The 25,959-nt window shown below is 49.3% G+C and overlaps 1 protein-coding gene across 4 annotated transcripts in view; it reads right to left on the reverse strand.

Annotated features, from left to right (window-relative positions):
- Window positions 1-413: 413 nt before the first annotated feature.
- Window positions 414-25,959, reverse strand: part of IQSEC3 (IQ motif and Sec7 domain ArfGEF 3) — a 125,162-nt gene continuing 99,616 nt past the window's right edge. Inside the window, exons 6-15 of one of the 4 annotated variants that reach the window (XM_038383736.2) lie at window positions 16,027-16,149; window positions 14,723-14,889; window positions 13,533-13,672; window positions 12,523-12,648; window positions 10,977-11,076; window positions 8,113-8,274; window positions 7,310-7,402; window positions 6,623-6,666; window positions 6,460-6,539; window positions 4,235-4,352 (exon numbers count right to left, since the gene is read on the reverse strand). In XM_038383736.2, coding sequence (XP_038239664.1) covers window positions 6,465-6,539; window positions 6,623-6,666; window positions 7,310-7,402; window positions 8,113-8,274; window positions 10,977-11,076; window positions 12,523-12,648; window positions 13,533-13,672; window positions 14,723-14,889; window positions 16,027-16,149 — 1,030 coding nt within the window. In that variant the 3' untranslated portion in view covers window positions 4,235-4,352; window positions 6,460-6,464. Of the gene's footprint in view, window positions 4,370-6,459; window positions 6,540-6,622; window positions 6,667-7,309; window positions 7,403-8,112; window positions 8,275-10,976; window positions 11,077-12,522; window positions 12,649-13,532; window positions 13,673-14,722; window positions 14,890-16,026; window positions 16,150-25,959 lie in introns of all 4 variants that reach the window. The other 3 variants (XM_038383747.2, XM_038383728.2, XM_038383757.2) reach the window with 3 other exon arrangements.

Raw genomic sequence — 25,959 nt, forward strand, 5'->3', positions numbered from 1 at the left:
GGCCCAAATACTCTTGTATCTGTTGCCCTGATTTCCCCCCCACCATACCAGTGTTGTCCTGGGGTAACCGCTTACTGATAATTTACACAGGTATAAGAAAAGAATCAGGACCAGAGAGACATCGTCTGAGCTGATGTAAAGGACAGAGCATCTTACACTTTCTTACCCCAGAGGAGGATATTGCTTCTTGTGTGCTGGACCATTACTGTACAATACTGTAGCGTTTGTTTAATATGCAGCAGCAAATCATCATTTCAGTTTGGCTTATCTAATTTCTGCAGCAGGCACCTGCCTGATCTCACAATCCAAAATCTCCTGCCAGTCTCACAGTCAGAAAAACCATTGTGTGTGGGTTGGTGATTTTCTTTGGGCCACGAGTAGTAGGGCACAGGAGTACAATAGGCCAGACAGTATGTATACACATTTTAAAGTGCTTGTAACTCTTAGACGAACCCAAACGAAAATAAGCAAAGGGTCTCTGGTCACAGTCCCAGAGGGCTCAACTACACAGTGGATTTTAGAGCAATCCCTTCTACTAAAGGAAAGTCCTGGAATAAACCAAATAACCCTTGCCAATTAACCGTCATGGAAACAGGCTGCATGTCCAGCAATGTAGAAGACAAGAGGAGGTGGAAAGGTATGTGATTGCTACATTTGCGTCCCTGACCAAATCTCCAACCTCCCTCACCCTACTACACCCCTTCACCCCCGTGTATTGGTAAATCCTAGCACTACTGATAGCTTGCTTCTGGATCCTCTTTAACTTGAAGTCTTTAAATCAAGATCTGAAGAGTTCTATAACTCAGCCTGAGGTTACAGGCCTAGTGCAGGAGTGGGTGGGTGAAGGTCTGTGGCTTGTGATGTGCATGCCAGACTAGATGATCATGATGGTCCCTTCTGACCTTAAAGCCTATAAACTGAGGAGTCCTTTACCTAGTGTGAAGGGGGAAGAAGAGGAGGACTCAGGAAAGATTCCTGCTTTTTATGCTGTCTTAATTTCACCACTTAATTATTAATAACGCAAATCTCTTTTCTAGGAACTTCAGTGTTATGAATATTTTATCTAAAATAATTATTTCATCAAGTACTTTAAGGTGTTTTGTTGTCACTTTGTGTTAAATGTCAAATAAAATCTAATTTATTTAAACACACACAAACCTTCACTGGCTTAATGAACTCTGGGGAAAATCAGCCTTCCTTCAAGGCTGAGAGACTAAGCCTGGAGAAGGAAGAAAATTGCCAGAGATGCTGAGACGCTGTCATCTCCCCATCAGCAGTGGGTAAAAATAAAATGCTACCAACTGCTAGCTGGCAGCGAGATGGCAAATTCCACCTGTAGGATTTCCCAGTAAGCTAAGGCCCAGTCAAACGAGATCCTGCCTATAGCTAGTTTGGAAGGGCTCACCCATTCCTCACTACAGAGCCAGATGGCTTGGGAGCCAGTCTGCATTTCAGAGCCCGCTGTGGGAGAGGGTAGCTGAAAAACAGGCCATGTAACATTGGCCGCAGTGAGAGCTCAGCACTGCACAGGAGCAGGACTTAACACTGGGCCCACTAAAGGCAGGGGGGCAGTTTCTCAGGAGCGAGAGCTTCCTAATCTTGGCCCCTTACTAGCTTCCAGGCCCCTGCCTTGCCCCAGACCAGGAGGGCTCATCATAAGCACTCTCTGTGTGGTGCCTGTTTGTTTTCCTTTACTCTCTATTTGGCATTAAGTATAAAAGCAGAGACATTACATCCTGCTTCGGACAGAAGAACAAAGCCAAGAAAGCAGCATCTGCCTGTGCGTGCACACGGGACACTCGCTGACAAGGGGTGCACGTGCGTTTCAACTGTGGAGATAGAGCATCAAGTGCTGGGCTTACCACCAGGCTTTTTGCCAAACTTAGGCACTGTCCTGGGTGCCCCAGCCCAATACAGCGTGTCTCCCCACAAAGCCTGCCCGGGAATCAGGTTGACATCCCACAGCGCGCAGCCTTCATGACCCTGATCCAGAACCTTCTTCAGCCTCATCCCATTCAAACCCTGGCTGATCACGAGCCCTTCAAGCTGAGTGTCCGGGCAGAGCCCACTGACATGTGAAAGGATGTGGGACAGCCCGACATGCAGGGCCTGACAGATCACAGCCTTTGCTTCCGCAAATAGCCCCACTGAACTCAAGGGGATGGAGCCAACTGGGGGAAAAGCCTTCCTGTAGCTGACACGATGCTACCTGCCCTGCTGACTCGAGCACTGTTCTCCACAATCCCCCAGCTCCAGGTGCCCGACAAGAAAACTGCTGTGTCACCAGCCAGCACCGGGCTCCCGTGTCGCAGCTGCACGTGGAGAGGAAAAATCGTCTCTCTCTTGCATGCTTTTTAAAAATCTAAAATAAGGACCTAAAACTTCTTCTGCCCTATTTTCAAATTCTAAAGTGGATCTGCTTAAGCCTCGCAGGGAGATAGAGCGAGCGAGACCAAAGCCTTTAAGCTAATTAATACCTGCTCCTCCCTGCTGCGTGGGGAGATTTTTTTTTTTCTAAAAATACAGCCCTAGCCCAATTTAAGGCTTGCTTTCTGCATGTCAGCGTGACCGATAAGCATGAGGAACTGAGCTGTTATCGCCCTCTGGAGCGCTGAAAGTTGGCTTGGGGGAAGGGGAGGGATCCCAGTGTTTGCAAAGAGTGGGAGTCTGAGGACAGGACCAAATTCCCATCAGGGAGCTTTAAGTGGGGGCAACAGACTATCCAAGCAGGAGGCCATGTTTAAAGCATGGGTCCCCAAGGCCATCAGGAGGGTGGGCTCCAAACAGCCCCCTCCGTGCAACACTGAATGGAAAGGAACAAATGAAGGGATTTTCCATTCCAGAAGGTGAACTTAACATTTGGCTTTTTCTCAAGAGCACAAATTCCAGTGAGAAGGAGACACAAAATCAGCTGGGAGAGGACATGGGTGCGGATGGGACTGGGGGGGGTCCTCCAGGTGTTGGTGCATACTCCTTTGTGCCAGAAATGACCAACCTGTGTGTGTGTGTGTGTGTGCATCTGTGAGCGCGCACCACGGATCCAGACAGCACTAGCTCTTTGAGAAAGCAGCCACCCCAGAAAGGTTTTAGGGGGGTCTAAACTCTCCCTTCTGCGCCCCCAGAACAACTTGGTTTTTCCTTTCCTAAGCATGCGCCAAGCATACTCTGCCACACAGGTGTATTTACATGTGATGAGTTCTGCTGGATCTCAGCAAAGCTCTCTTGGTACAGTGTCCCAATTTAACAACAGAAAGAGTTTTGATGTTCAAAGTGAGGCCATCATTGGGTTCTACCGCAGCTTGGGACAGTCTCCCCTTCTCCTGCTCACTCTCTCTCGGAACCGGCTGCTGTGAGAGGAGAAAATACCAAAGGATGGTGAGGAGGAAGCATGTGATGAGTCTCACAAGTTCTCAGCTCCAGCTTAGCAGGCAGCAACGGCGGCAGCAGTGTTGGTGACAGCAGCTCCTCCCCTACCCCACCTGTGCTCTACCCTGAGTCTGTTCCCACCAGAACCCAGTGAAGTTGCATGTGAAAAAATCTTGGCAGGAAACAGATGAGGTGGAGGAGAGGGGTGAGGAAGAGAAAGAGGTGCCGAAACAGCAACTGAAGATACAGAGCAAACAAAGCCAAGAACCAACAAGCTCGCTGGGAGAAGGGTGGCAAAGAACTATGGTGGGGTCCATGGAGGAGGCATGAGTTGGAGTGAGCGGCTGGATGGGAAGCGCAGGTGGAAGAGCTCCAGGACTGGCAGTTTCTATAAAGGGCTCTTCACAATTACCATCATCTCAGGGGAGATGGGGAGGAGTTAAGTCTGTTCAGGTTGGGTTTTTCTTCTCTTTTTTACTAAAAAATAAATCCCAGACTAGATCTCTTTGTAGACAGAAAGGGTCCCGGGGAAAATCTGTGCTGTTTGGTGGTGCTGGTGGCGTGGCTACACTAGACTGCGTGAGCCACTGGAGTACCTACGCCTATGAAGCAGGGAGCTGGGGGGGCAGTACTGGTGTGGGTGGTTGTAGGGTGGTGGCGGAGGCGGAAGTGGGGGCTGATGAATGATTTTCACTGGGGTCCCTTGGAGCCCGCTGCCTGCACTGCGCAACGGGGTGGAGCTGCAGGAATCGGAGGAGACGTAGCGGGTCAGAGTCTGGTTGAGGGCCGGCTCCATACGAGCGAGGCACGGCTTGTCCAAGACAATGACTTTGACAATCTGCTGGCACTGTACAAGTGTCCCCGCCGAGGCGGGATAGGAGGGAACCAATGCTGTCTCCAGCCTCTCCTGTGGCATGTTAGGATGCGTGCTGGCCTGCGTTCCACTCTCGGGCCCCAGGACGGAGTTGTGCTGGTACGTTTGAAGCCTGTTGTGAATTGACACCTAGTTTAGAAACAGTCAAAGAAGCATTAAATGTTACAAGACATTTTCCCAGCTGCTACTACTGGCTGCCCTGAGCCCCACAATCTCTCATGCGCATCAATCATAACCCACCCAAAGCATGATCCCCAGCCACAGCTCCCTCTCCCCGCACAATAGCTATCTCCCCTCCCATGCCCGAGCTAGAACTAAGGTGCCCTCTTGTTGCCATCACATTAAAGGCAGGAGCAGCCTTTCCAAACGCAATGCAGACGTTGATTATCCAAACCAGAACGCATGTGAATGAGTTCTGATAGTGGTGATGTCTGAGAATTCTCATTGTAATGAATTGACATTGGAGGCTGTGCCCTGGCTCTAGGCAGCAGGGCAGGTGGGTTGGTAAGCAGGGTTTCAGATAATCAAGGTTGTACAGTTCTGCAAAATGACATTGGCTGAGGCTCAGAGCGAGACTCGTGCCCGCCCCAGCTCCCTGAGCAGGAAGGTGCATAACATGATTTGCTAAGCTGTTTACAAAGGAAAAAAAGCAGAAATCTGACATATTCCAGCAAACTGCGGCTCCTGCCGATCCATTTGATGGTTTGTAAGTGAAAGGAAATGAGTTAAAAGAAATTACCCATCTAGCTGGCATAATGATAAAAGAAAGGCGTGATGAAATGGCAGCAGATTAGATAATCTCAGAGAAAATGGAGATTCTCTTCTGCTGATGCGAATTACTGGGTGATCAGAAGGAAGAGGGGAAAGGAAGAGAGGCTTCAGGGGTCTCCATGGACCTGAAGAGAGTCCCCCAGATATGGGCACCCACTGATTCCAGAGTGAAAATGGGGAGGAAGCTCAAATGTAATGGAACTCCCCGGGGAACAGGGCAACAGGCCAGCTCCCAGAACTGGGTGGCTGCAGGGCAATGAAGCGAGTGGGGCTCTCCTGGGAAGACTGGCTGATGGCAGAGTTCTCCCTGCCCATGGGTGTCTGCCAGGTGGTGGAGATCCCCGGGTGGGGGGAGGGAGGCTGGCTAGCCCCAGGGAGGAAGGCAGGATGGACTGGGTGGCAGGGAGGACACAAGACTCCCTCAGGGAGACTAGGTGATAGCACAGCTCCCCCTGCCAATAGATGGCTCCCCCTGGGGGGATGGGTGGCGGCTGGACTTTCCCAAGGCACTGACTGGCTGTAAGGAAGTGAAGCTCCCTCCAGAACTGGGTCACTTTGAGGGGGACAGAATTCTGACATGGGAAAAAGTGTCTGCAGGTTGCTGGTGCTTCCCCACAAGAGTAGGTGCGTGGGGGACGGTGGCAGAAAGTACGTCTGCCGGCAGATGGCACGACCCACTGGGAGCTGGTGCCTAGGAGGAATGGAGCTCTCATGCGAAGCTGCAGGGTAACTGAGCTTCCCTCAGGAATGGGTATCTTTGAGGTGATGGAGCCTCCCCTAGGAAAGAATGGCTGCAGGGCCTGATGTGCTAGCAGCACCCCAACTCACTGAGGCAATAAGCTGCAGGCAAACATCAGTCACAGAGGAAACTGGAAGCTGAGGACTGAAAGCACCTACCTCAGGAAATGGGTGTGTGCAGGGAAATGCAGCTTCCTCTTCCCCCAAAGGGGACTGAGAGCTGCAGAGGGATGGAGTGCACTATGGCAAGAGGCATCTGCCCAGGGGATAGAACTGCCTTGAGAAAGGTCAAGTTGAGGGCAGCTAAGACACTTAGGGGAGATCTCCTCGGTGATACAGCTATGCTGGGAGAATGGGCAGCTGGGAGGCAATGGGGCTCTCTGCGAAGGAAAGAGTATCTGCTAGGAACCAGCGTCCCTGCCGAAATGCGTGCAAACCGGACAGTGGAGCTCCCTGCATAGGAAAGTGAATCTCTGGGGCAAGGTTTGCAGGGAAGGTTACTGCGGGTAAGTTCGCACTGGTGGCTGCATGGCGTTAGCAATGTCAGTGGCCTGTCCAGGCAAGTTTTTAGCTGGGTTCTCAGTTTTCCCTTAAGTAGCAGCGCGGGTTAGTCTATGGCGTTCGGGAGCTTGGTCCATGAGGAATGTTGCAGTTATAAAGACGGATTGAAAATGCTTTGAAGTTTAGTTTGGATTTGAAAGTTGTATTACCCGTCCTAGCAGTAACTTTTAATTGTATCTCTGGAAATTGGTAAAATTGTCAGTCTGGCTGGGGAGGCATTGATTAAAACCTGAGAAAAGAAACAACAGAGAATGTGAGAAGAGCTGAAGTGAGAGAGAATTACTTACCTCAGCTGCTCTGTGCTCTACTTACCTCCACTGTGCTGTCTGAGACCTTCTCCCCCAACTCCTTCTTGCCTTTGAAATAAAATAGACCTATCAGTGAGGAAACCTATGTCTCATGACATCAGAAGGAGCATGGCCTGAGGCTGTGGCAGCTCACAGGACTGGTGAGGCGCTGTGGAGCCTCTAGGTTCAACTCCAGCCCAGACTGATGGCAATTGATTGTTGTTATCATGTGATAACCACTTGGTGGGGTAGATGAAATGAGCTGCTGACCCCAGCTCAGTTTCTTGTGGACTGGTGCCCAAATCGTCACTGTGTCTGGCCTTAATTGGCAGTTGTGGCAGAGAAGCCAAGCCAGGAATGAACATAAAGCCTGTGCTATCTAGACATGGCAGGTTGGTAGGAGGGTGTGAAAGTAGCTTATAGTGTAATTGCCCATTCTTGGGATAAAAAAAGGTCTTTGGTCTGTTGCTTTTCCCTTCCAATGGGTTCTCTGTGGCTATTTTGCAGTTGGGGTGGCCCTCAAAGAGGCTTTTAAAGAGTTTTCTTAGGTACCTGCTAAGCACTTATGCGCACCTCACTTCCACTATTTGCTGAGGGCCCAGCCCTTGCTCACAATGCTGAGCACTAGCACCCACTGAAATCAACGGAATACCTGTGTGAGTGTCTGAGTAACAACTGCACAGTCAGCCCCCAAAGGAGAGTGACCACTAACCTGTCGGAGATGCTTGCTTGGACTGTGGTTCCATCTGAGCCCCGTTGGTCTTTAACGTAAGAGTCTTTGCCCCCTGCTGCTTCTCCAGCTCCCCTGAGAGTCAGAAGGATAACAGTGAATGGGGAGAGACAGGGACAAGAGTGAAGGTGAGACAAAGAAACAGAAGAGAAAGTCAGCCAGAAGAGCAGATGTACAAACAAGAAGGGAGAGACCGAGAGGCAAAGGAAGACAGGAGAGAAATAGGAATTAGAGATGCTGTGTATGCGCATGCCTGTAAAGCCCCACGAAGGGACAGACTCTGACACCCACAGTCCCAGGGAGTAGCACCTTACTCCATGAGTGATACAGTTGACTCCAATGGGAATACTCATCCATTCAGAGATATTAAGGCCAGCAGGAACCCTCCTGATCTAGCCTGACCTGAAGAGCACAGGCCATAGAATTTCACCCAGCAAAACACAGATGGAGGTGCAATGACTGGTCCAAGGTCACCAGCAAGCTGTGAACAGAACCCAGGTCTCCTAATTTCCAGTCCAGTACCCGGTCTACTGGGCCATGCTGCCTCTCATGGAGTAAAATTATGCAGCGCGATGAAGGTTATCAGAACCTGTTGCTTATACCAGTTCATATATACAGAGCCTTCCCAGGTACTCACAGGTCATTTCTGCATATGAACGTACATAGGGACAATCACATGCATATTCCAACATACACCCACATGGAAGGGATCTTCAACCCCCCAACACACATGGACATACATACAGGATGACTGCATGGAGTCTGGATCTCGCTGGAAGCCTTACATTCAATTCGTATCTGTTCTAGCTCCATCACCTCTGCTATTGACTCTTTTAGATCTTCCACAAATTTCTGCATTTCCTCTGAACCCAGAGCACAGAAGTGTAGTACCTGTTTCTTATCGGAGCCTGAAATTGGAGTCACCAGGGTGATGCCATGGGGGTAATCTGAAAACAAGACATGAAAAGAGATTGGAAGAATGAAAAACCCAGACCTAACAGCACCAGCCCTTGCTTGAGATGTGGCTGCATCACTCCCACTACAGCACAACATTCAAGACTTTCTAGCACCGATGCACAGATGCAGTGCATCGTTGTACTATAGCACAGGGCAGCATCTGGGAACCTGCGCTGTTCGGGTCACAGAGCCTACGCTGTCCTATAGCATAGGAGCTGTGACTGTACAAAGGATTGTTTCATAGTGCAGCACAGGACCTGTCACTTGCAGCGCCAAGACACAACTGCCGTACCTCCCTTGCAGTCACGACAGTACTATGTAACTGGTACTTGCCACTGCGGCCATGTGGTTGCATTTCCTCTGTAGATCACAGCATGGCAAAAAAGGAACTCTGCACAATATGATGCAAGCACAAATACTACAGTCCAGTGCAGAGGCCAGCAACCTCCAGCACTGACATACCACTGCAATAACCCTACTAAATACCAGCACAGCATTCAGGAAACTTCAGCACTGAGAATAGTAACTGTAACACTTCTGATATGTTCCATTTGTTCTGGGAACCCTCAGCACTGAGACATGACAGTCGGGCACTTGGTTTGAATAGGAGCAAAGGGCTTTCTTTCAGGCAACAAATCTTTCTCTCACCCAGCAGGAGACAGAACAAATCCTGGCACCATTGAAGTCGATTGCAAAACTCCCATTGACTCTGGTGCGGCCAGGAATTCACTCTAGGTCTCTGTCTAGCCAGCAGGGGGCATGGCAGGGAAGGAGACATGGGTATACAAGGGTCATAGTCTGCTCTCTGTCCCAGCCAGAAAGGGCCACCACCTACACTGAGAGGTGATCCCACTGTGCAGGGAGAAGAAGTAGGACACAGGGAGAGAGACTCCATTCATCCAGCTTTAAAACACACGCCTATTTTTCAGTGGTTTGTCCTCCGGTACTGAGACAAAACTGGATGTGGACAGTATTGGACAAGGGATGCCATTTTGAAGAGCACGCTCTGCCCCTGCTGGGATGAACTTGCACGCATGGTGTGGGCGAGGTCCTGCTGGCCAGGCCGGAGTCACACCACTCCTGTCCAGTATTCAGGGAATGCGTGAGTGGCCACCCTAACCCGGATAGACTCATTTCTTTCCCACCAGGCATTATAGGGCATGTGACGGGAGATGCAAAGGGAGCAGAAAAAGCATAGAGAGATGAGGGCCAGTGTTCTGAGAACGAAAGTGGATGCAGAAAGGAACCAGCCAGCGACTCCAGTCTCCAGCCAGTAGGGGAGCTGCAGAAGCAACCAAAGCAGGGACCTCCAGACATTCAGACAATTTTCTACAGTTTTAACTGGACTTTCTCTGCCATGTGCTGAGTGGCTGTTCACTCCCCTCTGCCCCTCCCTCAAGGTCTCTTCCCTTCAGCTTCACTCTGCATCTACCCCTTTCACCCTCTTCTCTCCCATCTCCATCACCCTCCCTTCCTTTCTCTTTCCATTTAGCTGATCCCCCTCCTAACGAAACCCACCCAAATAAACAAACAATTGTGGCACTAACGTGCCCTTTGCCGCCATCCCATTGTTCACTCGGCTTGTGTGTTCTACCCCTTCCCCATCCCTGTGTCCGTCTTGTCTATTGAAATTGTGAGTTCTTTGGGGGCAGGGACCATCTGCTCTGTGTTTGCCCAGCCTAGCATGACGAGGCCCCATTCTTGGTTGGTCCCTTGGCACTATGGTAACTAACATTTAATAACAACACTCCTAAATTCACTGTCCCCACTTTGACAGTGACACCCCTCTGTGACCTTGGGCCACTTAACCTCTCAGCCTCAACCACCGTATGTGTACAAGGGGGATGTAAGTCATAGTGCCCGTACCAATCTCACAGGGGTGCTGTGAGGGTGAAATAGTGTCTGCAAAGAGCGCTGAGGATGGGCTAAGTATTATCATCATCTCCCTTCTCCATGGCGTACTCCACACAGGTACTCACAAGTAACAATGAGCAACAGCAGCAGCAGCTTGTGCAAATGCTGCCATCTCCTCCCACTCTGAGCCCGGCACCATCTGTTAGGCTGAGTGTTTCTGGCACTCCTCCTCCACAGAACCAGTCTAAATAATGACAAATAATGGCTCCATTCCCAGACCATCAAGGTCAAGCTGACGAGGTCTGGCCTCGTGCCACGCTTTTGTGGTTGCTGTTCCAGCAGCTGTTTTGTGTCTTGGCGCCTCTGGGATGGTGGAAGGAGGTGCAGCACCTGAACAACAGTGGTGTGAAAGGCAGAGCCGGACGAGCGAGACCTGTGCGGGGGACAAGCTCTGCAGCCGCGCCTGCTAAGAGCGCGCTCCATCCGCTACGGTCACCAGCTGGTGCTTGCTATGTGTGTGGTCCTGGCCATACTGCCAGTCCAACCAGCCGCACCTCCCTCTGCTGCCGAGTGAGCCGTACCCCTCTTACGCTCGGGTGGAGCAAGCGGACACATTCTAGCTGCCTCCTGTGCAGGTGCAAAGAGAGGGATAGCGGGCAGGAGCAACTTCTCCCGGACCCACTGCCCCCACACAGCAATAATTCAGCCCCCAGTTTAGGCAACATGCTCAAATCCTGGCTGATGGAAGCCTTTCCAGCTGGAGGTTCCAGAAGCAGGGACCTTCCCTCCAGCTCCACCTGCCTATCCCTTCCAGGGTGCCAGCCCACAGCAGACTTACATTCATTCTCAAAGAGATGGAACTGCATCCCCAACAAGCCAACTGACTTGCAAAATGTGTAGGTCGAGGAGCTTTTCTTCTTGGGGCAAAGCTTGAGGATCTGTCAAGGAGAAACATCAGCAGCTAAGGGCACTGGGAAAGAATGAGGCACGAACAATGCAAAACGCTTCAAGTGCGCTCCAGAAAAGCTCTGCTAACGCAGCATCAGCGTGATGAATGGCAACCCATAGGCTCTTTGTCTAATGATTTCCCTGTCATGCCACTCTGCATGCTGCACTTACGTACACAAAGCTCCTGACCTCGCACCTTAAATGGCCTCTCTTTGACACTCTCTCATTTGCAACTTTGCAAGCAGACTTTAGTCACTCCCTCCCTTGTGGGCCAGAGCATGCCACTGAAGGCATGGGCTAGCATTGAGGGTATTATAGAGCCATCCACAACATGCCTTCCAGAGTGCCTGGGATACAGGTAAGTGTGCATGTCAGGGGACACTAATAGGGAGCAATCCGTACCGTCAAACTCCTGTATGGGGAGTACAATGGGGCGTGAACATACAAGGAGCCTTTCCCCCCTTATGTACATATGCAAGGGACAGGCACAGCCTGAGCCGATATTGGAACAACCATCTTCCCAATCCACCTTCAAATCACTCCTGAAAACTCATTTCTTACCACTAGGCTTCTAGCGCTTCACTTTTCTCCCACCCTTTCTGCTCCCAGTCTTGCTCCTGATTGTTCAGTGTTTGCCTGGTGTCTGCTTAAATTAGACTGCAAGCTCTGGGGTAGGGAATGTGTTTTTAAAGTGCCACGGACATCTGTGTCACTATGTGAATAATGAATAATCTACACTGAATGCAGCAGTAGTAGATGGCAGTGGCTAGGCAGTGTTCGTCAGGAAGGATTTAGACAGCAGGGGAGCTCTGCCTGCCTTGGCACTGACAGATAAAGAACTGAGCTTCACTGAGAGGAATGGAGTTACTGTGGAAAGTACTGACCTTGCTTTGATTGTTAACGGGACACAGAACCACCATGGGACATGGCTTATTGAAGGGTTGGAGATTCCTTTAGGTGCTATTGCCCCGTTTTTCTATGGGGGATGCCGTGGCATCTTCTTACAGTGGGAGGCGGGATTCTGTGACAGTCTGTCCCCCTTCCTGCTCTACCATTTTGACAGTGTTTCCCAAAGAATTCAGAAGCTCCTTTGACATAAGAACGGCCATGCTGGGTCAGACCAATGGTCCATCTAGTCCAGTATCCTTTCTCCCAATAGTGGCCAGTGCCAGATACTTCAAGAGGGAATAAACAGAACAGGACAATTATTGAGTAATCCATCCTCTGCTATCCAGTCCCAGCTTCTGGCAGTTAGAGGTTTAGGGACACCCAGAGCATGGGATTGCGTCCCTGACCATCGTGGCTAATCACCCTTGATGGGCCTATCATCCATCAACTTATCTAGTTCTTTTTTGAACCCAGTTATACTTTTGACTTTCACAATATCTCCAGCTCCTCCTTTGGCACACTCTCCTAACATCCCAGAGCATGCTCACCACCAGTAGGTCGTTGAAGAGGAACACTTCCCTCTGGTGAGCAGCCTGCTTCTGCATTTTATTCACGTCCGTCACCTCGTAAAGGCGGCTGCAGCAGACCAGCCGGCGATGGGGCACAGACAGAACCTGCAAGGCCCAAGAGAGAAGTTAAGTGGGAAATGTTCTCACTGCCCTCCTAACCCAAACGATTCAGTGTCATCTCTAGCTACTCAAACCTTCATGCAGTGACACAGGCCAGCTCTGCCCACCTGCATCCTTCTCCTCACCATCACTTTCCCCGCGTGCCACAGCAAGAACTGGCCTGCACCCTTTGACTCTGAGGAACCCGATGGAGTGGTGGGGCAGGCAGTCACTGGAAGCCCTCTTATTATTGAATCAGATCACCAGGTCTGGCTTACAGAGATCATGGGTAACTGCTTACCGTCTTCAGCATCCTGCCATCACCCCAGCTGTGGGTTTGTAACTTTCTGGCCCTTCTGGAGATTATTTCACACAGTTGAGGCAAATGGTGTGTTTTTGCGTTACTCATTAGTCCTGGCCAAGGAAACCATTGGTGTTCTCCTAACCCTTGCACTCCTCAAGGAGCTCCTGGGAGAGCTGGCTGAGATTGCTTTCTATCAGCCTTTTTCTTTCCTTTCCTATGTCCTCACAAAACCTGAAAGAGAGTCTGAAGCACTGCGGTGTATCTCTGAGATGTCAGCAGGCAGGGCCCGTGATAAGACTCTTGGCTAGAGGATGAGTGCACCAGCTAAGACAAATTCTGGCTAAGGGAGCTCCAGAACCATTAAGAAAGAATGAGATCGCAAGAAAGAGGGGAATCCAAGAAAAGGGAGCAAATGTTAAAGGACAGAAGGGAATGGAAGGAGAGAAAGAAAGGACTATGGGAAACAGATGAATGGAGAAGGAAGGCTGCAGCTGCAACAGAAGGCGGGACCGAGGAGGAGATGAGAGGAGATGGCAGGAGTGAGGAAGTAGAGGTGAGAAGAATAGAGCAGAGGTTAAGAACTCACTGTTTTCATCCCTACTATGGATTTCTCCACCTTGGTGACATAGGTCACATGATCCTCATTGGATTTGAGCTCTTTCTGTTGGATCCTCTCATAGATCCCCACAACCAGCTCCCGGGGAATGTCAGCGCCGTCGTCCACCCCTGCAAAGCACAGAGAATGTAGAGCAGGCTAGGCAGAGAGCAAGGAAAGAGCTGACAGTCCTCAGCATGCACCAATTGCCTCCTTATACAGTGTGTCTAGGCAGTGTGGGGGAGATGGGGAGGAAGCAATAATCTTTTGGTATAATATACTGCCTTCTCTGCTGATATAATGATATAATCAGGAGAATGCAAAGGATTTCATTATTCCACCGCTTTGCATGCTGGCTTCTTTCCACATGTTCCCTGCCATTTTATAGTCACACTTTCATATTTATAGATCTTGGGCCACTCAGCAATAAAACCTGCACTGATTTCATATAACCATCAACTTTAGAGATGGAAGAGGTCTGTTAAGAGATCCAGCCCATTCTCCTGCCAATGCAGGATTGTGGCTCAATTGTACCTTTACTAGTTGCTTGGTCTGGTCTAGTTGTAAGTGTCCCCAGTAGTGGGGCTTCAACCACTTCCCTTCAAGATTAAGAGGTGATGTGTATGTGGATCGTGGTTAGATGACAACTAAAGATAAGAGAAGGCAGGTGTGGATAGCAAGGAGGAGAGAGCTCTGGATAGACAGTTAGAGGAATAGAATGGAATTAAGGAAGGGGAGATTTAGGCTATCCAGAAATCTTGTCCAAATATTTAAAGCACCAAGATGGGAAAGGAGGTGTTCCGGGAGATCCAACAGGATGTAACTAGGATGAAATCAAGCAAAGGAAAATTTCAATATCAGAGAAAACTTCTGAACTGTGATATCTATTAAATTGTGTAAATATCTCTCAAGAAGAGTGGTGGAAACACCACCCCTTGAGGCTTTTAAAAATGGGCTGGACATATTGCTGGAGAATATACTGGAGAGGACAATTCTGCACTGATCCACTGCGTGATGGACTAGCTAGGACCCAACAGGTCCTTTCCATCACAAGTTTCTGCCATTATGATTCACAGAGAGCAGCAGCCCCGGTTACAGAAGCCTCAGTTTGTCTTTGGCTTCAGCCCTAGCGCAGAATCTGGAGCAGCAGGAGTTATGCCTACCTGGGGCAGCACCCTCACCTCTCAGGTTCCGGATGAAGTCCTCCAGCATCATCTTCCTGTCGGGTTTGATGTTGGGGCTGTACATGTCCGTGTTGAGGAGGATGATAGCAAAGGCCAAGATGAAAATGGTGTCCGGGTTATGGAACTGCTGGACCACGTCCGGGTTACACATACAGTACCGCTGGCTGTAGTGGGAGGGATGCCCAGACATACCATGGAGACCCCAGAGTGGAAATCAAAGGCCAGTCTACCCCAGATTTGCACTTAGCAAGGCCCAGACCGCTCCCCCTCAACTAGACCTCAGCACGAAGGAGCAAACCACTCCTTTACAACCACACTTGCCTTCATCTCACACAAACTGGGAGTATCTGGCTGTTCTCCCAAGGCACAATTTACCCAGCAAGGGCAAATTGTGCCATCTAAGGATCAGCTCTACTGACTCACAGGGAGCTCAGGGAGCAACTGTGTCCCAGAGGAGCTTCACGGGCTGGTGTACCCTGCTCCCCTACACGTGGCTGGTGCAGGGGCAGGGGTGAAGCCTTGGGTCCACCTCCTACTTTCCTCTTTTGGGGCACAGTACCCACAGCTAAGTGCTGAAAGAGCAGTGTCATTATGGCTGCTCCTTGTGTGGGTCTCGCACACAGAGGTATGGAGGTTTCTTGTGTGCTCTCCACCCTGCACAGCCATGTAAGAGACCATCTGACTCTGGCCCCAGGATGCTGTGCAGTCGTAGAAACCTGTAACTGCCTCAGGCCCCCAAGGGATTTCCCACTCTGCACCATGGATACCACTGAGTTCCTGTGAGACAGACATCTCTGTGCCTGCAAGACAGATGGGATTTTACCTGTTAGCCTGCCTCAGGATTTACCCTTCCTTCAAAGGAAGGTTTAGCTCTGTCACTCTCTCTCTTTTGTCCTACAGCTGCAGAAATGTTAGACACCCACTTCACCTTGAATGGTCTCTTGCAACACGTGTTAACTCCTTATGCTAAACAATCTGTTCCACCTTGTATTTAGCTGTGACACGCTGCATACCTTTCCCAGACCTGAAGAAGAGCTCTGTGTAGCTCAGTAACTTGGTCTCTGTCACCAGCAGAAGCTGGTCCAATAGAAGATATTACCACACCCACCTTGTCTCTCTAGTATCCTGCGACCAGCAAGGCTACAACAACACTGCAAACAACACTCTCGCTCCAGTCACTCCTTTACTCTGCCTATTTCCTGCCACCCCCATGTCCCAGCTCTTATTTTCCTCAGTGTAAACAGTCGGTGTCTCACAGCCAGCAGGGCTGCGCGGGCGCACTGCAGCGACGGCTCTCCTACCTGAAGGCCTCGATTAGCCGTTCCACTTTCTGAGCCTCTCCCTGCACACGGATGTGGGCTTGGAATTTCCGCAAAGCTTCATCCAGCTCCATGCCCGAGAAGTCCATCTCGTCCACCACACAGCTAAGGGGCGAGGAACACAAACTCCTTCAGCGTCAAGCCTACTATAACACTCTCTCTGAAGTGACACAGGGTGGGCTCATTAAGCAACCTACCAAGGCAGACAGTGACACCAGCAGAGCTTCCCATGGATTCTGTAGCATGTGAGTAATTCCTATGAAAAGCCGTGTATTTACTTCTTCTTCTATTTCCTGTCGTCTGTCCATTGCTCACACACTGACCCGTGCAGTGACCCAATACATTCAGTCACTGCCACTCCTCCTCCTGCTCACCCCCTCCAATCCATCCCTAACTTGTCCACTCATCCATCCCTCTCTTATACACCAGCAATTCATCCCATTGGCTCTGCATGCACATCTATCACCATGCATTCATACATCCATCCCCCTTACCATCCGTATCTTCCTCACACTTCCTCATTCAGGCCCTGAGCGGGAGAAGTTTTCCTCTGGTTAATCATTAGCAGGTTCATGGTAGCAGCCACCTCTGCAGAAGTAACATTTAAAAATAAAAAGCTCTTCCAGTGCATTGTTTCCCTGCACTAAGCCCAGTGCTTAATTTGTAATGAAAGAGGTTCCGGGGCTCAAGCAATTATTTTACTTTCATAACTGATGCAGCAAGCCCAGAGGTGCCGGCGCTATGAACTGCCAAGCCCAGAGGTGCAGGCGCTATGAACTGCCAAGCCAAGAGGTGCTGGGGCTAGCCCTTGCACAAATTAAGCACTGACTGAGCCCCAGTAATAACTCTTGTTGACAGTGTCTAGGACGCTGTGGAAAGAAACACCCCTCTCCGCCTACTTCCTCTATACTTTGGCTCTAAACTAGTGAAAGCTGAGCTCCCCTTCAGGCAAGTGAGACCAACTGCACCCCCCCACTCTGCAACTCTGCCATGTTGGGGTTAAAGTCTGCACATCATAATTGTACATCTCTTGCTCCCTGCTGGCTATTCCTTCACAACCCTTCTCCACACATTTTGCGAAAGGCTGCTTTACATGCTTCAGCATGACAGGTTTCAGAGTAGCAGCCGTGCTAGTCTGTATCCGCAAAAAGAAAAGGAGTACTTGTGGCACCTTAGAGACTAACGAATTTATTTGAGCATAAGCTTTTGTGAGCTACAGCTCACTTTATTGGATGCATGCAATGGAAAATAGAGTGGGGAGATTTTATATACACAGAGAACATGAAACAATGGGTGTTACCATACACACTGTAATGAGAGTGATCAGGTAAGGTGAACTATTACCAGCAGGAGAGAAAAAAAACCCAAAAACCCAAAACTCTTTTGTAGTGATAATCAAGGTGGTCCATTTCCAGCAGTTGACAAGAACGTGTGAAGAACAGCGGGGAGGGGGGAATAAACAGGGGGAAATAGTTTTACTTTGTGTAATGACATATCCACTCCCAGTCTTTATTCAAGCCTAATGTAATGGTGTCCAGTTTGAAAATTAATTCCAATTCAGCAGTCTCTCGGAGTCTGTTTTTGAAGTTTTTTTTATTGAAGAATTGTGACTTGTAGGTCTGTAATCGAGTGACCAGGGAGATTGAAGTGTTCTCCGACTGGTTTTTGACTGTTATAATTCTTGACATCTGATTTGTGTCCATTTATTCTTTTACGTAGAGACTGTCCAGTTTGGCCAATGTACATGGCAGAGGGGCATTGCTGGAACATGATGGCATATATCTCATTGGTAGATGTGCAGGTGAACGAGCCTCTGATAGTGTGGCTGATGTGATTAGGCCCTATGATGGTGTCCCCTGAATAGATATGTGGACTCAGTTGGCAACGGGCTTTGTTGCAAGGATAAGTTCCTGGGTTAGTGGTTCTGTTGTGTAGTGTGTGGTTGCTGGTGAGTATTTGCTTCAGGTTGGGGGGCTGTCTGTAAGCAAGGACTGGCCAGTCTCCCAAGATCTGTGAGAGTGATGGGTCGTCCTTCAGGATAGGTTGTAGATCCTTGATGATATGCTGGAGGGGTTTCAGTTGGGGGCTGAAGGTGATGGCTAGTTTCGTTCTGTTATTTTCATTGTTGGGCCTGTCCTGTAGTAGGTAACTTCTGGGTACTATTCTGGCTTTGTCAATCTGCTTCTTCACTTCAGTAGGTGGGTACTGTAGTTGTAAGAATGCTTGATAGAGATCTTGTAGGTGTTTGTCTCTGTCTGAGGGGTTGGAGCAAATGTGGTTGTAACGTCGAGCTTGGCTGTAGACAATGGATCATGTGGTGTGGTCTGGATGAAAGCTGGAGGCATGTAGGTAAGTAAAGTAGTCAGTAGGTTTCCGGTATAGGGTGGTGCTTATGTGACCATTGCTTATTAGCACTGTAGTGTCCAGGAAGTGGATCTCTTGTGTGGACAGGTCCAGGCTGAGGTTGATGGTGGGATGGAAATTGTTGAAATCATTATGGAATTCCTCAAGGCTTCTTTTCCATGTGTCCAGATGATGAAGATGTCATCAACGTAGTACAAGTAGAGTAGGGGCATTAGGGGACAAGAGCTGAGGAAGCGTTGTTCTAAGTCAGCCATAAAAATGTTGGCATACTGTGGGGCCATGCGAGTACCCATAGCAGTGCCGCTAATTTGAAGGTATACATTGTCCCCAAATGTGAAATAGTTTATGGGTGAGGACAAAATCACAAAGTTCAGCCACCAGGTTTGCCGTGACATTATCGGGGATACTGTTCCTGACGGCTTGTAGTCCATCTTTGTGTGGAATGTTGGTGTAGAGGGCTTCTACATCCATAATGGCTAGGATGGTGTTTTTAGGAAGATCACCGATGGATTGTAGTTTCCTCAGGAAGTCAGTGGTGTCTCGAAGATAGCTGGGAGTGCTGGTAGTGTAGGGCCTGAGGAGGGAGTCTACATCGCCAGAGAATCCTGCTGTCAGGGTGCCAGTGCCTGAGATGATGGGGCATCCAGGATTTCCAGGTTTATGGATCTTGGGTACCAGCTAGAATACCCCTGGTTGGGGTTCTAGGGTTGTGTCTGTGCAGATTTGTTCTTGTGCTTTTTCATGGAGTTTCTTGAGCAGATGGTGTAGTTCCTTTTGGTAACCCTCAGTGGGATAAGAGGGTAATGGCTTGTAGAATGTGGAGTTAGCGAGCTGCCTAGCAGCCTGTTGTTCATATTCCGACCTATTCATGATGACGACAGCACCTCCTTTGTCAGCCTTTTCGATTATGATGTCAGAGTTGTTCCTGAGGCTGTGGATGGCATTGTGTTCTGCACGGCTGAGGTTATGGGGCAAGTGATGCTGCTTTTCCACAATTTCAGCCCATGCACGTCGGCGGAAGCACTCTATGTAGAAGTCCAGTCTGTTGTTTCAACCTTCAGGAGGAGTCCACCCAGAATGCTTCTTTTTGTAGTGTTGGTAGGAAGGTCTCTGTGGGTTAGTATGCTGTTCAGAGGTGTGTTGAAAATATTCCATGAGTCGGAGATGTCAAAAATAGGATTCTAGGACACCACAGAACTGTATCACGTTCATGGGGGTGGAGGGACAGAAGGAGAGGTCCTGAGATGGGACAGATTCTTCTGTTGCGCTGAGAATATAGCTGGACAGATTAACACTATTACTGGGCGGGTTAAGGGAACCACTGTTGTGGGCCCTTGTGGCATGTAGTAGTTTAGATAGTTTAATGTCCTTTTTCTTTTGTAGAGAAGCAAAGTGTGTGTTGTAAATGGCTTGTCTAATTTTTGTAAAGTCCAGCCACAAGGAAGTTTGTGTGGAAGGTTGTTTTTTTATGAGAGTATCCAGTTTTGAGAGCTCATTCTTAATCTTTTCCTATTTGCTGTATAGGATCTTGATCAGGTGGTTCCGCAGTTTCTTTGAGAGTGTGTGGCACAAGCTGTCAGAATAGTCTGTGTGAGATTATAATGGATTTTTTACCTTCAGTCCTTTTGGTATGATGTCCATCTGTTTGCATTTGGAAAGGAAGATGATGTCTGTCTGTATCTGTATGAGTTTTTTCATGAAGTTGATGGATTTCCACTCCATACGGCTAAATTCAGTGCTTTGCATAATGACAGGTTTCAGAGTAGCAACCGTGCTAGTCTGTATCCGCAAAAAGAAAAGGAGTACTTGTGGCATCTTAGAGACTTACGAATTTATTTGAGCACAAGCTTTTGTGAGCTACAGCTCATTTTATTGGATGCATGCAGTGGAAAATACAGTGGGGAGATTTTATATACACAGAGAACATGAAACAATGGGTGTTACCATGCACACTATAACAAGAGTGATCAGGTAAGGTGAGCTACATGTGACACTTCCTCTCCTTTCTTACACGCATTCCTTGTTTTGAAGGTTTTCTTCACAGATGTAACAGCTGCAGACTTGCTTTTTTTCTCCATAAAAATCTAAGCTGCCCCCTTATAGTCATTTGTTCCAGATCCAGAGGAGCATGCCCCACATGTTGGGAAATGCGGAGCTAGTGGAAATGGCAAAGGAGTGAGGAAATCTGATTTAGACAGTTCCGCTGGGCTAGCATTCCATTTGTCTGGCAGATTTCCTTAGGTTCCGGCAGCATTTTAAAGGTTCTCTGAGGTCTTTATAAGGTACACACTGTAACAATTGTTCATTGACACTCAACTCTATAGTACTTCTCAGGGGACTCCAGGAAGGAGGGTCACTTCTTTCCAAAAGAGGCAGGGATTGTGGAAGCTGAGCTTGGCCAGCGGATCAGTAGCCACAAGCTCTGCAAGGGTGACAGAATCTCCTCAGCCTCCAGGGCCTTGGTGCAAAGGCAGCTTAGCCTCCAGCTCAATGAAACTGCCTCTCCCCAGAGCTGTCTGCACTAACAGAAGTAAGACGGGGGGTGAGGTTCTCTGAGAGTGGGTTCCTGCATCCATGGCAAGGATCACACAGCTCTTCCATGTGCCATAACTGAAGAAGTTCTGCTCATTTTTTCATACAAGCACCACTGTGCCGCAGATGGCTACGACCGTGCAATCAGATGGACTAAGAGGCAGGGAAGCAGAGGGCAGTGTAACTGTCTGAGCAGGTCCCCTCCAGATTCCTGACCAGCCAGCACTGTGGGACAAGTGATGAAAGACTGTTCTCAGAGTCCATCCAGCTCGGCAGTGAGCCCAGTGCACGCTGGGACAGGACTTTGGGAGTCTGGTCACTGCTGAGTGCAGACATGAGCATTTAAGTTGATAGCTGCGTCCCTCAAAAATGATGATTGGTATTTTGATTCAAGGCACTCCCAACAACCTGGGACGTCAGAGAGCTCAAAACGCAGGCACTTGGCATCCCCTGGGGATCCAAGTCCAGATGCTTAGCATTCCTTGAGGATGGGATCCGGGCCTGGCACCCATTTTTCACTGATAGTACATTCCTAGCTGCGTCTCCTTGGGCCTCATGCCCACAGGTAGTATGCCCAGAGGCACGTCACCAACTGATAGCGAAACGTGTGACAAGGCATCATGCCAGTGATGATTGTGCCGCGAGGCGTTTAGCACAGGACTAATCGTGGCGATGGAGACTCATGGTGAAAGAGTTCTGAGAAGGCAAGAAGCAGCTGTACCGTATGGGGCTCGCATCAGCTCAGCCAAGCACAATGACCTATTTTCAAGCTTTTCTGCTCAGGTGACATTACAGCGGGAGCTGGGCTGCAACTAAAAGCGTCTGTAATAAACTCACAGCCTAGGCTCAGGGAGGGAGGTGAGGAGAGGCAGCCAGGTGGAAACTCTTAAAACCACAAGACTCAAAGATATTAATAAATAACATTCCTCTCCCCCTAAAAAAGAAACAGAACTTCAAGACCAATTGGAAGAGAAGAGCTCAACTCACATGAGGCCAGCCACACTGAGCATGCCAGCGGCTCCACGCAGGAACATGGCACCGTGCGCATGGCTCTCCTTGCACAAGGGCAGCTGTGCCATGCACGCTAGCCCTCCCAGGGCTCAAGTGGCTGCAGTGTGCATGCCAACTCACTTGATAGAGAGACACTACTTCATACACACCAGCCCTCCTGGTATGAGAAGTGCATGGCACAGCCTGCCAGCTTTTCTACCTTATTTCCCATTTCCCACAGGAGAAGCTGCACTGTGTATACAGTCCTTTTTGCACAGAACAGACTCCCCAGTGCAGACCACTCTCCTCACACAAGGGGGGCTGCAAATACATGCACGGCTCTGCTTACTTGAGGGGTGCTCTGCCAGGCCTATAGATCTTGTGACACGAGAGTGTCTGTGCTGCATACAAGGTTGTTGCACAATCTTCCTATCCTGGGTGCCCTAGCAGGAGCAGAAGCTGGGCTGTGCACAAGTACATGTCACATGTGATCTGCATTATGTACATGTCTCCTCCCCCTTCCGAAGGAGTACTGCACACCTGGCTCTCCTTGCACGAGGGAGGCAGTGGCATGCATAGCTCCCTCCTGCATAATTCAGATCTTACTGGCGATATTGCACATGGTTGGCAGCAGTAGACAAATGTCTCTCCCCATCCCTTCATTATCAATCGGTAGATGAACTAAATCCATGGTCTCACCTCTGGTGCAGAAGCTTTTGCACAGCCCCTGTTCAAATCCTCTTATAATGCAAATCTCCTGAGGCCCCTCAACAGGGTATGCTAACTCCTTGATGAATGCGGTTGTTTTGGGGGTAGCCAGGAAGCCTCCTGTGCCAATCCAAGGACAGTTTAATGGGTGAAATAGCAAACTGGCTTCCTTCACTGAGAGCTGCCTCCTTGTGCTTCTGGCTGTGAATTTCCATCTCTCAAGAGGAGCTTCTCTCTGCCTCACTGCCCATTAGAGAAAGGGAAGGCAACATGTGTCTGACAGTGAGGACAGCAGCACGCCCACAAGGAGAATGCGTCAGAACAAACCCAGCGCTCGCATTCTAACGGTGACCTGCCCTTATTCACCGCAACGTCTCCTACGTTCCTCCTTTGGAAACAAATGAATCAGGACAGCCGATCTGACCTTCCCAGGATCCTGTGACCCAGAGCGCGAGCAATCCAGCCCCAGAAGAGCTGCCAGCTTCATTCATGGCACGGGTCACAAGAACTGGCTCATGAACGAACCAGGAATGTATGAAATTCCTGAGACAAAAATGGGGGGAAGGAAGAAAGAGGGCATGAAAGAATGAAAGAAGGCAAACAAAAAGACAACATGAAAGGATGAATGTCAGCAAAGAGAGAGAGAGAGCATGAAAGAATGGATAAAGGAATGAGAAGAGCAGCAAGCAAGCATCAAACTAAGAAAGCACAGAAGAAAGAATGGCTGGAGAAAGAGATGAAGGCAAGAATGAGAACATTGCGCAATACTGTGAATGCTGATGTTTTTTACTGAGTCCCCTTCCCACACAGCTATGTGATCTGTCTGATAGCATGTGTGGAATATGTGATATGCAGACATCTTAAAAACTGCTTAGGAATCAGATCAGTGGTCTAGTGGCCACGCAGGCTGGGGCTGTTGCTCAAGACCCTCATACTTTGGGCTGCCTCTGTGCAGTCCATGAGGGTGGCAGAGAATGGGTCACATCTGGCTGTCTACTGAGTCTGCTTGGCTGACTTTAGGAGCTGTGGGAATAGGATCCAGTGGGAGATGTGCTGGACAGAGGGTGGGGTTCTTGCAATGGAAGGTCTTATTGGGTGAACAGCGAATGAAGAAATAGGATGGGATTTTCAAAAGTGCACAAGATGCTGGTAAACTCCCCTGTATAGATAAGTCCTTAGGAGCACAGTCCTATTGACTTTCAAAGGAACTTGTGCTCTTCTGTCATTAGGCACTTTTGACAATACAACCCATAATGTGTTCAAATACCACAGAGTACCCAGCTATCATGCTGATGACTGTAGATTTCATTGGGTAAGATGAAATTAGATGGGGGGGAGGGGAAGTATTATTCAAGGATAGTAGGGGCTTGGAAGTCCTGATTTGGGGGTAGTGGGGAATAATTTACCAAACTGCCCAAATCTTGTGCTAAAGATCTTTACATCCCTGGGTATTTAACACACTTTGTGATCTACAAAGTACATTCCTCTTGTCTGCATCCACATCCACTCACTAAGCATGAATTAAAGAGGTCACATTTTTAAAGGACGGTGCAAAAATATTGGTGCAATTATTAACTCTGTTAAATGACAAAAGAAACAGATGGCAGGTCACTTGCCCATCTGCCTGAGCGGCAGCCTTTAATAGCCCAAAATGTCCTTGGAATCCAACAGGAGTCTCCTGAGTAAAGATACCAATGCTGAGCCAGTAGTTTGTGATCTGGGCCATGCTGCTCAGCACTTGAGTGCACGAAGGAGGCTGGAGACTTTCACAGCTGTTTTAAAGGCTGTCCTATTTATTAATTTGGTTTGGTTAATTTAACTGGGCTGTGATAAGAAGAAAGCTTACAGTTCACATTTCCAACACGAGTTTTGTGTTGCTTTTCATATTAAACTACAGCTAAATTAACACAGTAAATCTCATAAATAATTGAAATTACTTTGCAACAATGGAGGTTGAGATTCTCAGACTCATGTCTGTAATTTGTATGCGCAGCTGTCACCCCCGTGCTCTCAGTTGTGCTCACTGCATGGGTCTATAGCCCATCCAGATATGCTCTGTCAGGGGTATACAGTGCTGCCACCCAAGCACTTGTGATAATGTGGCTACTTGTGCAGCTGAGAGAAGGAGGGAGGGCGCGAGTCTTGCTGGCAGCACTGTGCACCTCAGACAGAGCATATCTGGGTAGGGTGACCAGATGTCTTGATTTTATAGGGACAGTCCCGATTTTGAGGTCTTTTTCTTATATAGGCTCCTATTACCTCCCCACCCCCATCCCGATTTTTCACACTTGCTGTCTGGTCAGCCTATACTTAGACATTAAACACACCAATCAATGCACATAGGCTGATACGCTAACATACGAGGACATTACTCTGCTGCTGAGACCAGAGACACTGGCGCTCTGATGTTGTGTTAATACACTAAGTGTGGATAGGGCATGGGACTAAGACATCGGAGATGGGTTCTGCCATCGATTCAGTGGGCCAATTCTTCTCTAATTCATGCCAGTGTAACTGTTAACTTGAAAGGAAATGCTTCTGATTTACACTGGTGAAATGGCAATCAGGCCTGAGTGATCTTGGGCAAGTGTGACAGGGTGCACTTGCCGCAAACTAGCCAAGAAGGGATTAAGCACACACTCTGGGCAGAGGAAGCCCCGCCCCTCGCCCTTGCTGGACATACTCCAACTGGAGCAAGACTATAAAAGGGAGCAACTCAGCTCAGTCAGGGCTGACCACTGAGGAGGGAGGATGCACTTTACAGGCTCCAGCCTGGGAGCTGCTGAAGCCCCAGACTGCAGAAGCCAGAGGCACCAAGACCCAAGCGGATACCCCTGTACCCAAGGATGCCCCAAAGGGGTTAGAGCCGCACAGGCTGAGAAACCTGGAGATCCCAGAGATGCCCAGACCATGGTATCAGGGACAGGGTAGGAAGTAGCCCAGGGGGACTAGTTGTTGTTGGAGACATCAGCGTGCTGCGGTTGGATCCCCGCTGACTCAGTGGCAAGAACACTTGCCACTGTCAGGGCACTGGGCTGGGACGCGGTGGAGTAGGAAGGGCTCAGGCTACCCTACCTCAGACACCACTCACCCCTGGGTGGCGGCCCACTCCCCTGACCAGCCACTAGGCTGCACAGCCCTGCGGAGGAAGGCAGCCTTATTTACTCTGGCCATTGGGCCAGATCACCCTGAGGGAGAGGGAAGCCTCAGTGACTCTGGCCAATAGGTCACATGGCTCTGTGAAGAAGGGCGACTGTAGAGACTTTGGCCATTAGGTCTTACTTCCCTTAGGATAAGGGTAGCTGGGTGGACTTCACTGTG

The sequence above is a fragment of the Dermochelys coriacea genome, chromosome 1 (assembly GCF_009764565.3).
Source record: "Dermochelys coriacea isolate rDerCor1 chromosome 1, rDerCor1.pri.v4, whole genome shotgun sequence".
Taxonomy (NCBI): Eukaryota; Metazoa; Chordata; order Testudines; family Dermochelyidae; genus Dermochelys; species Dermochelys coriacea.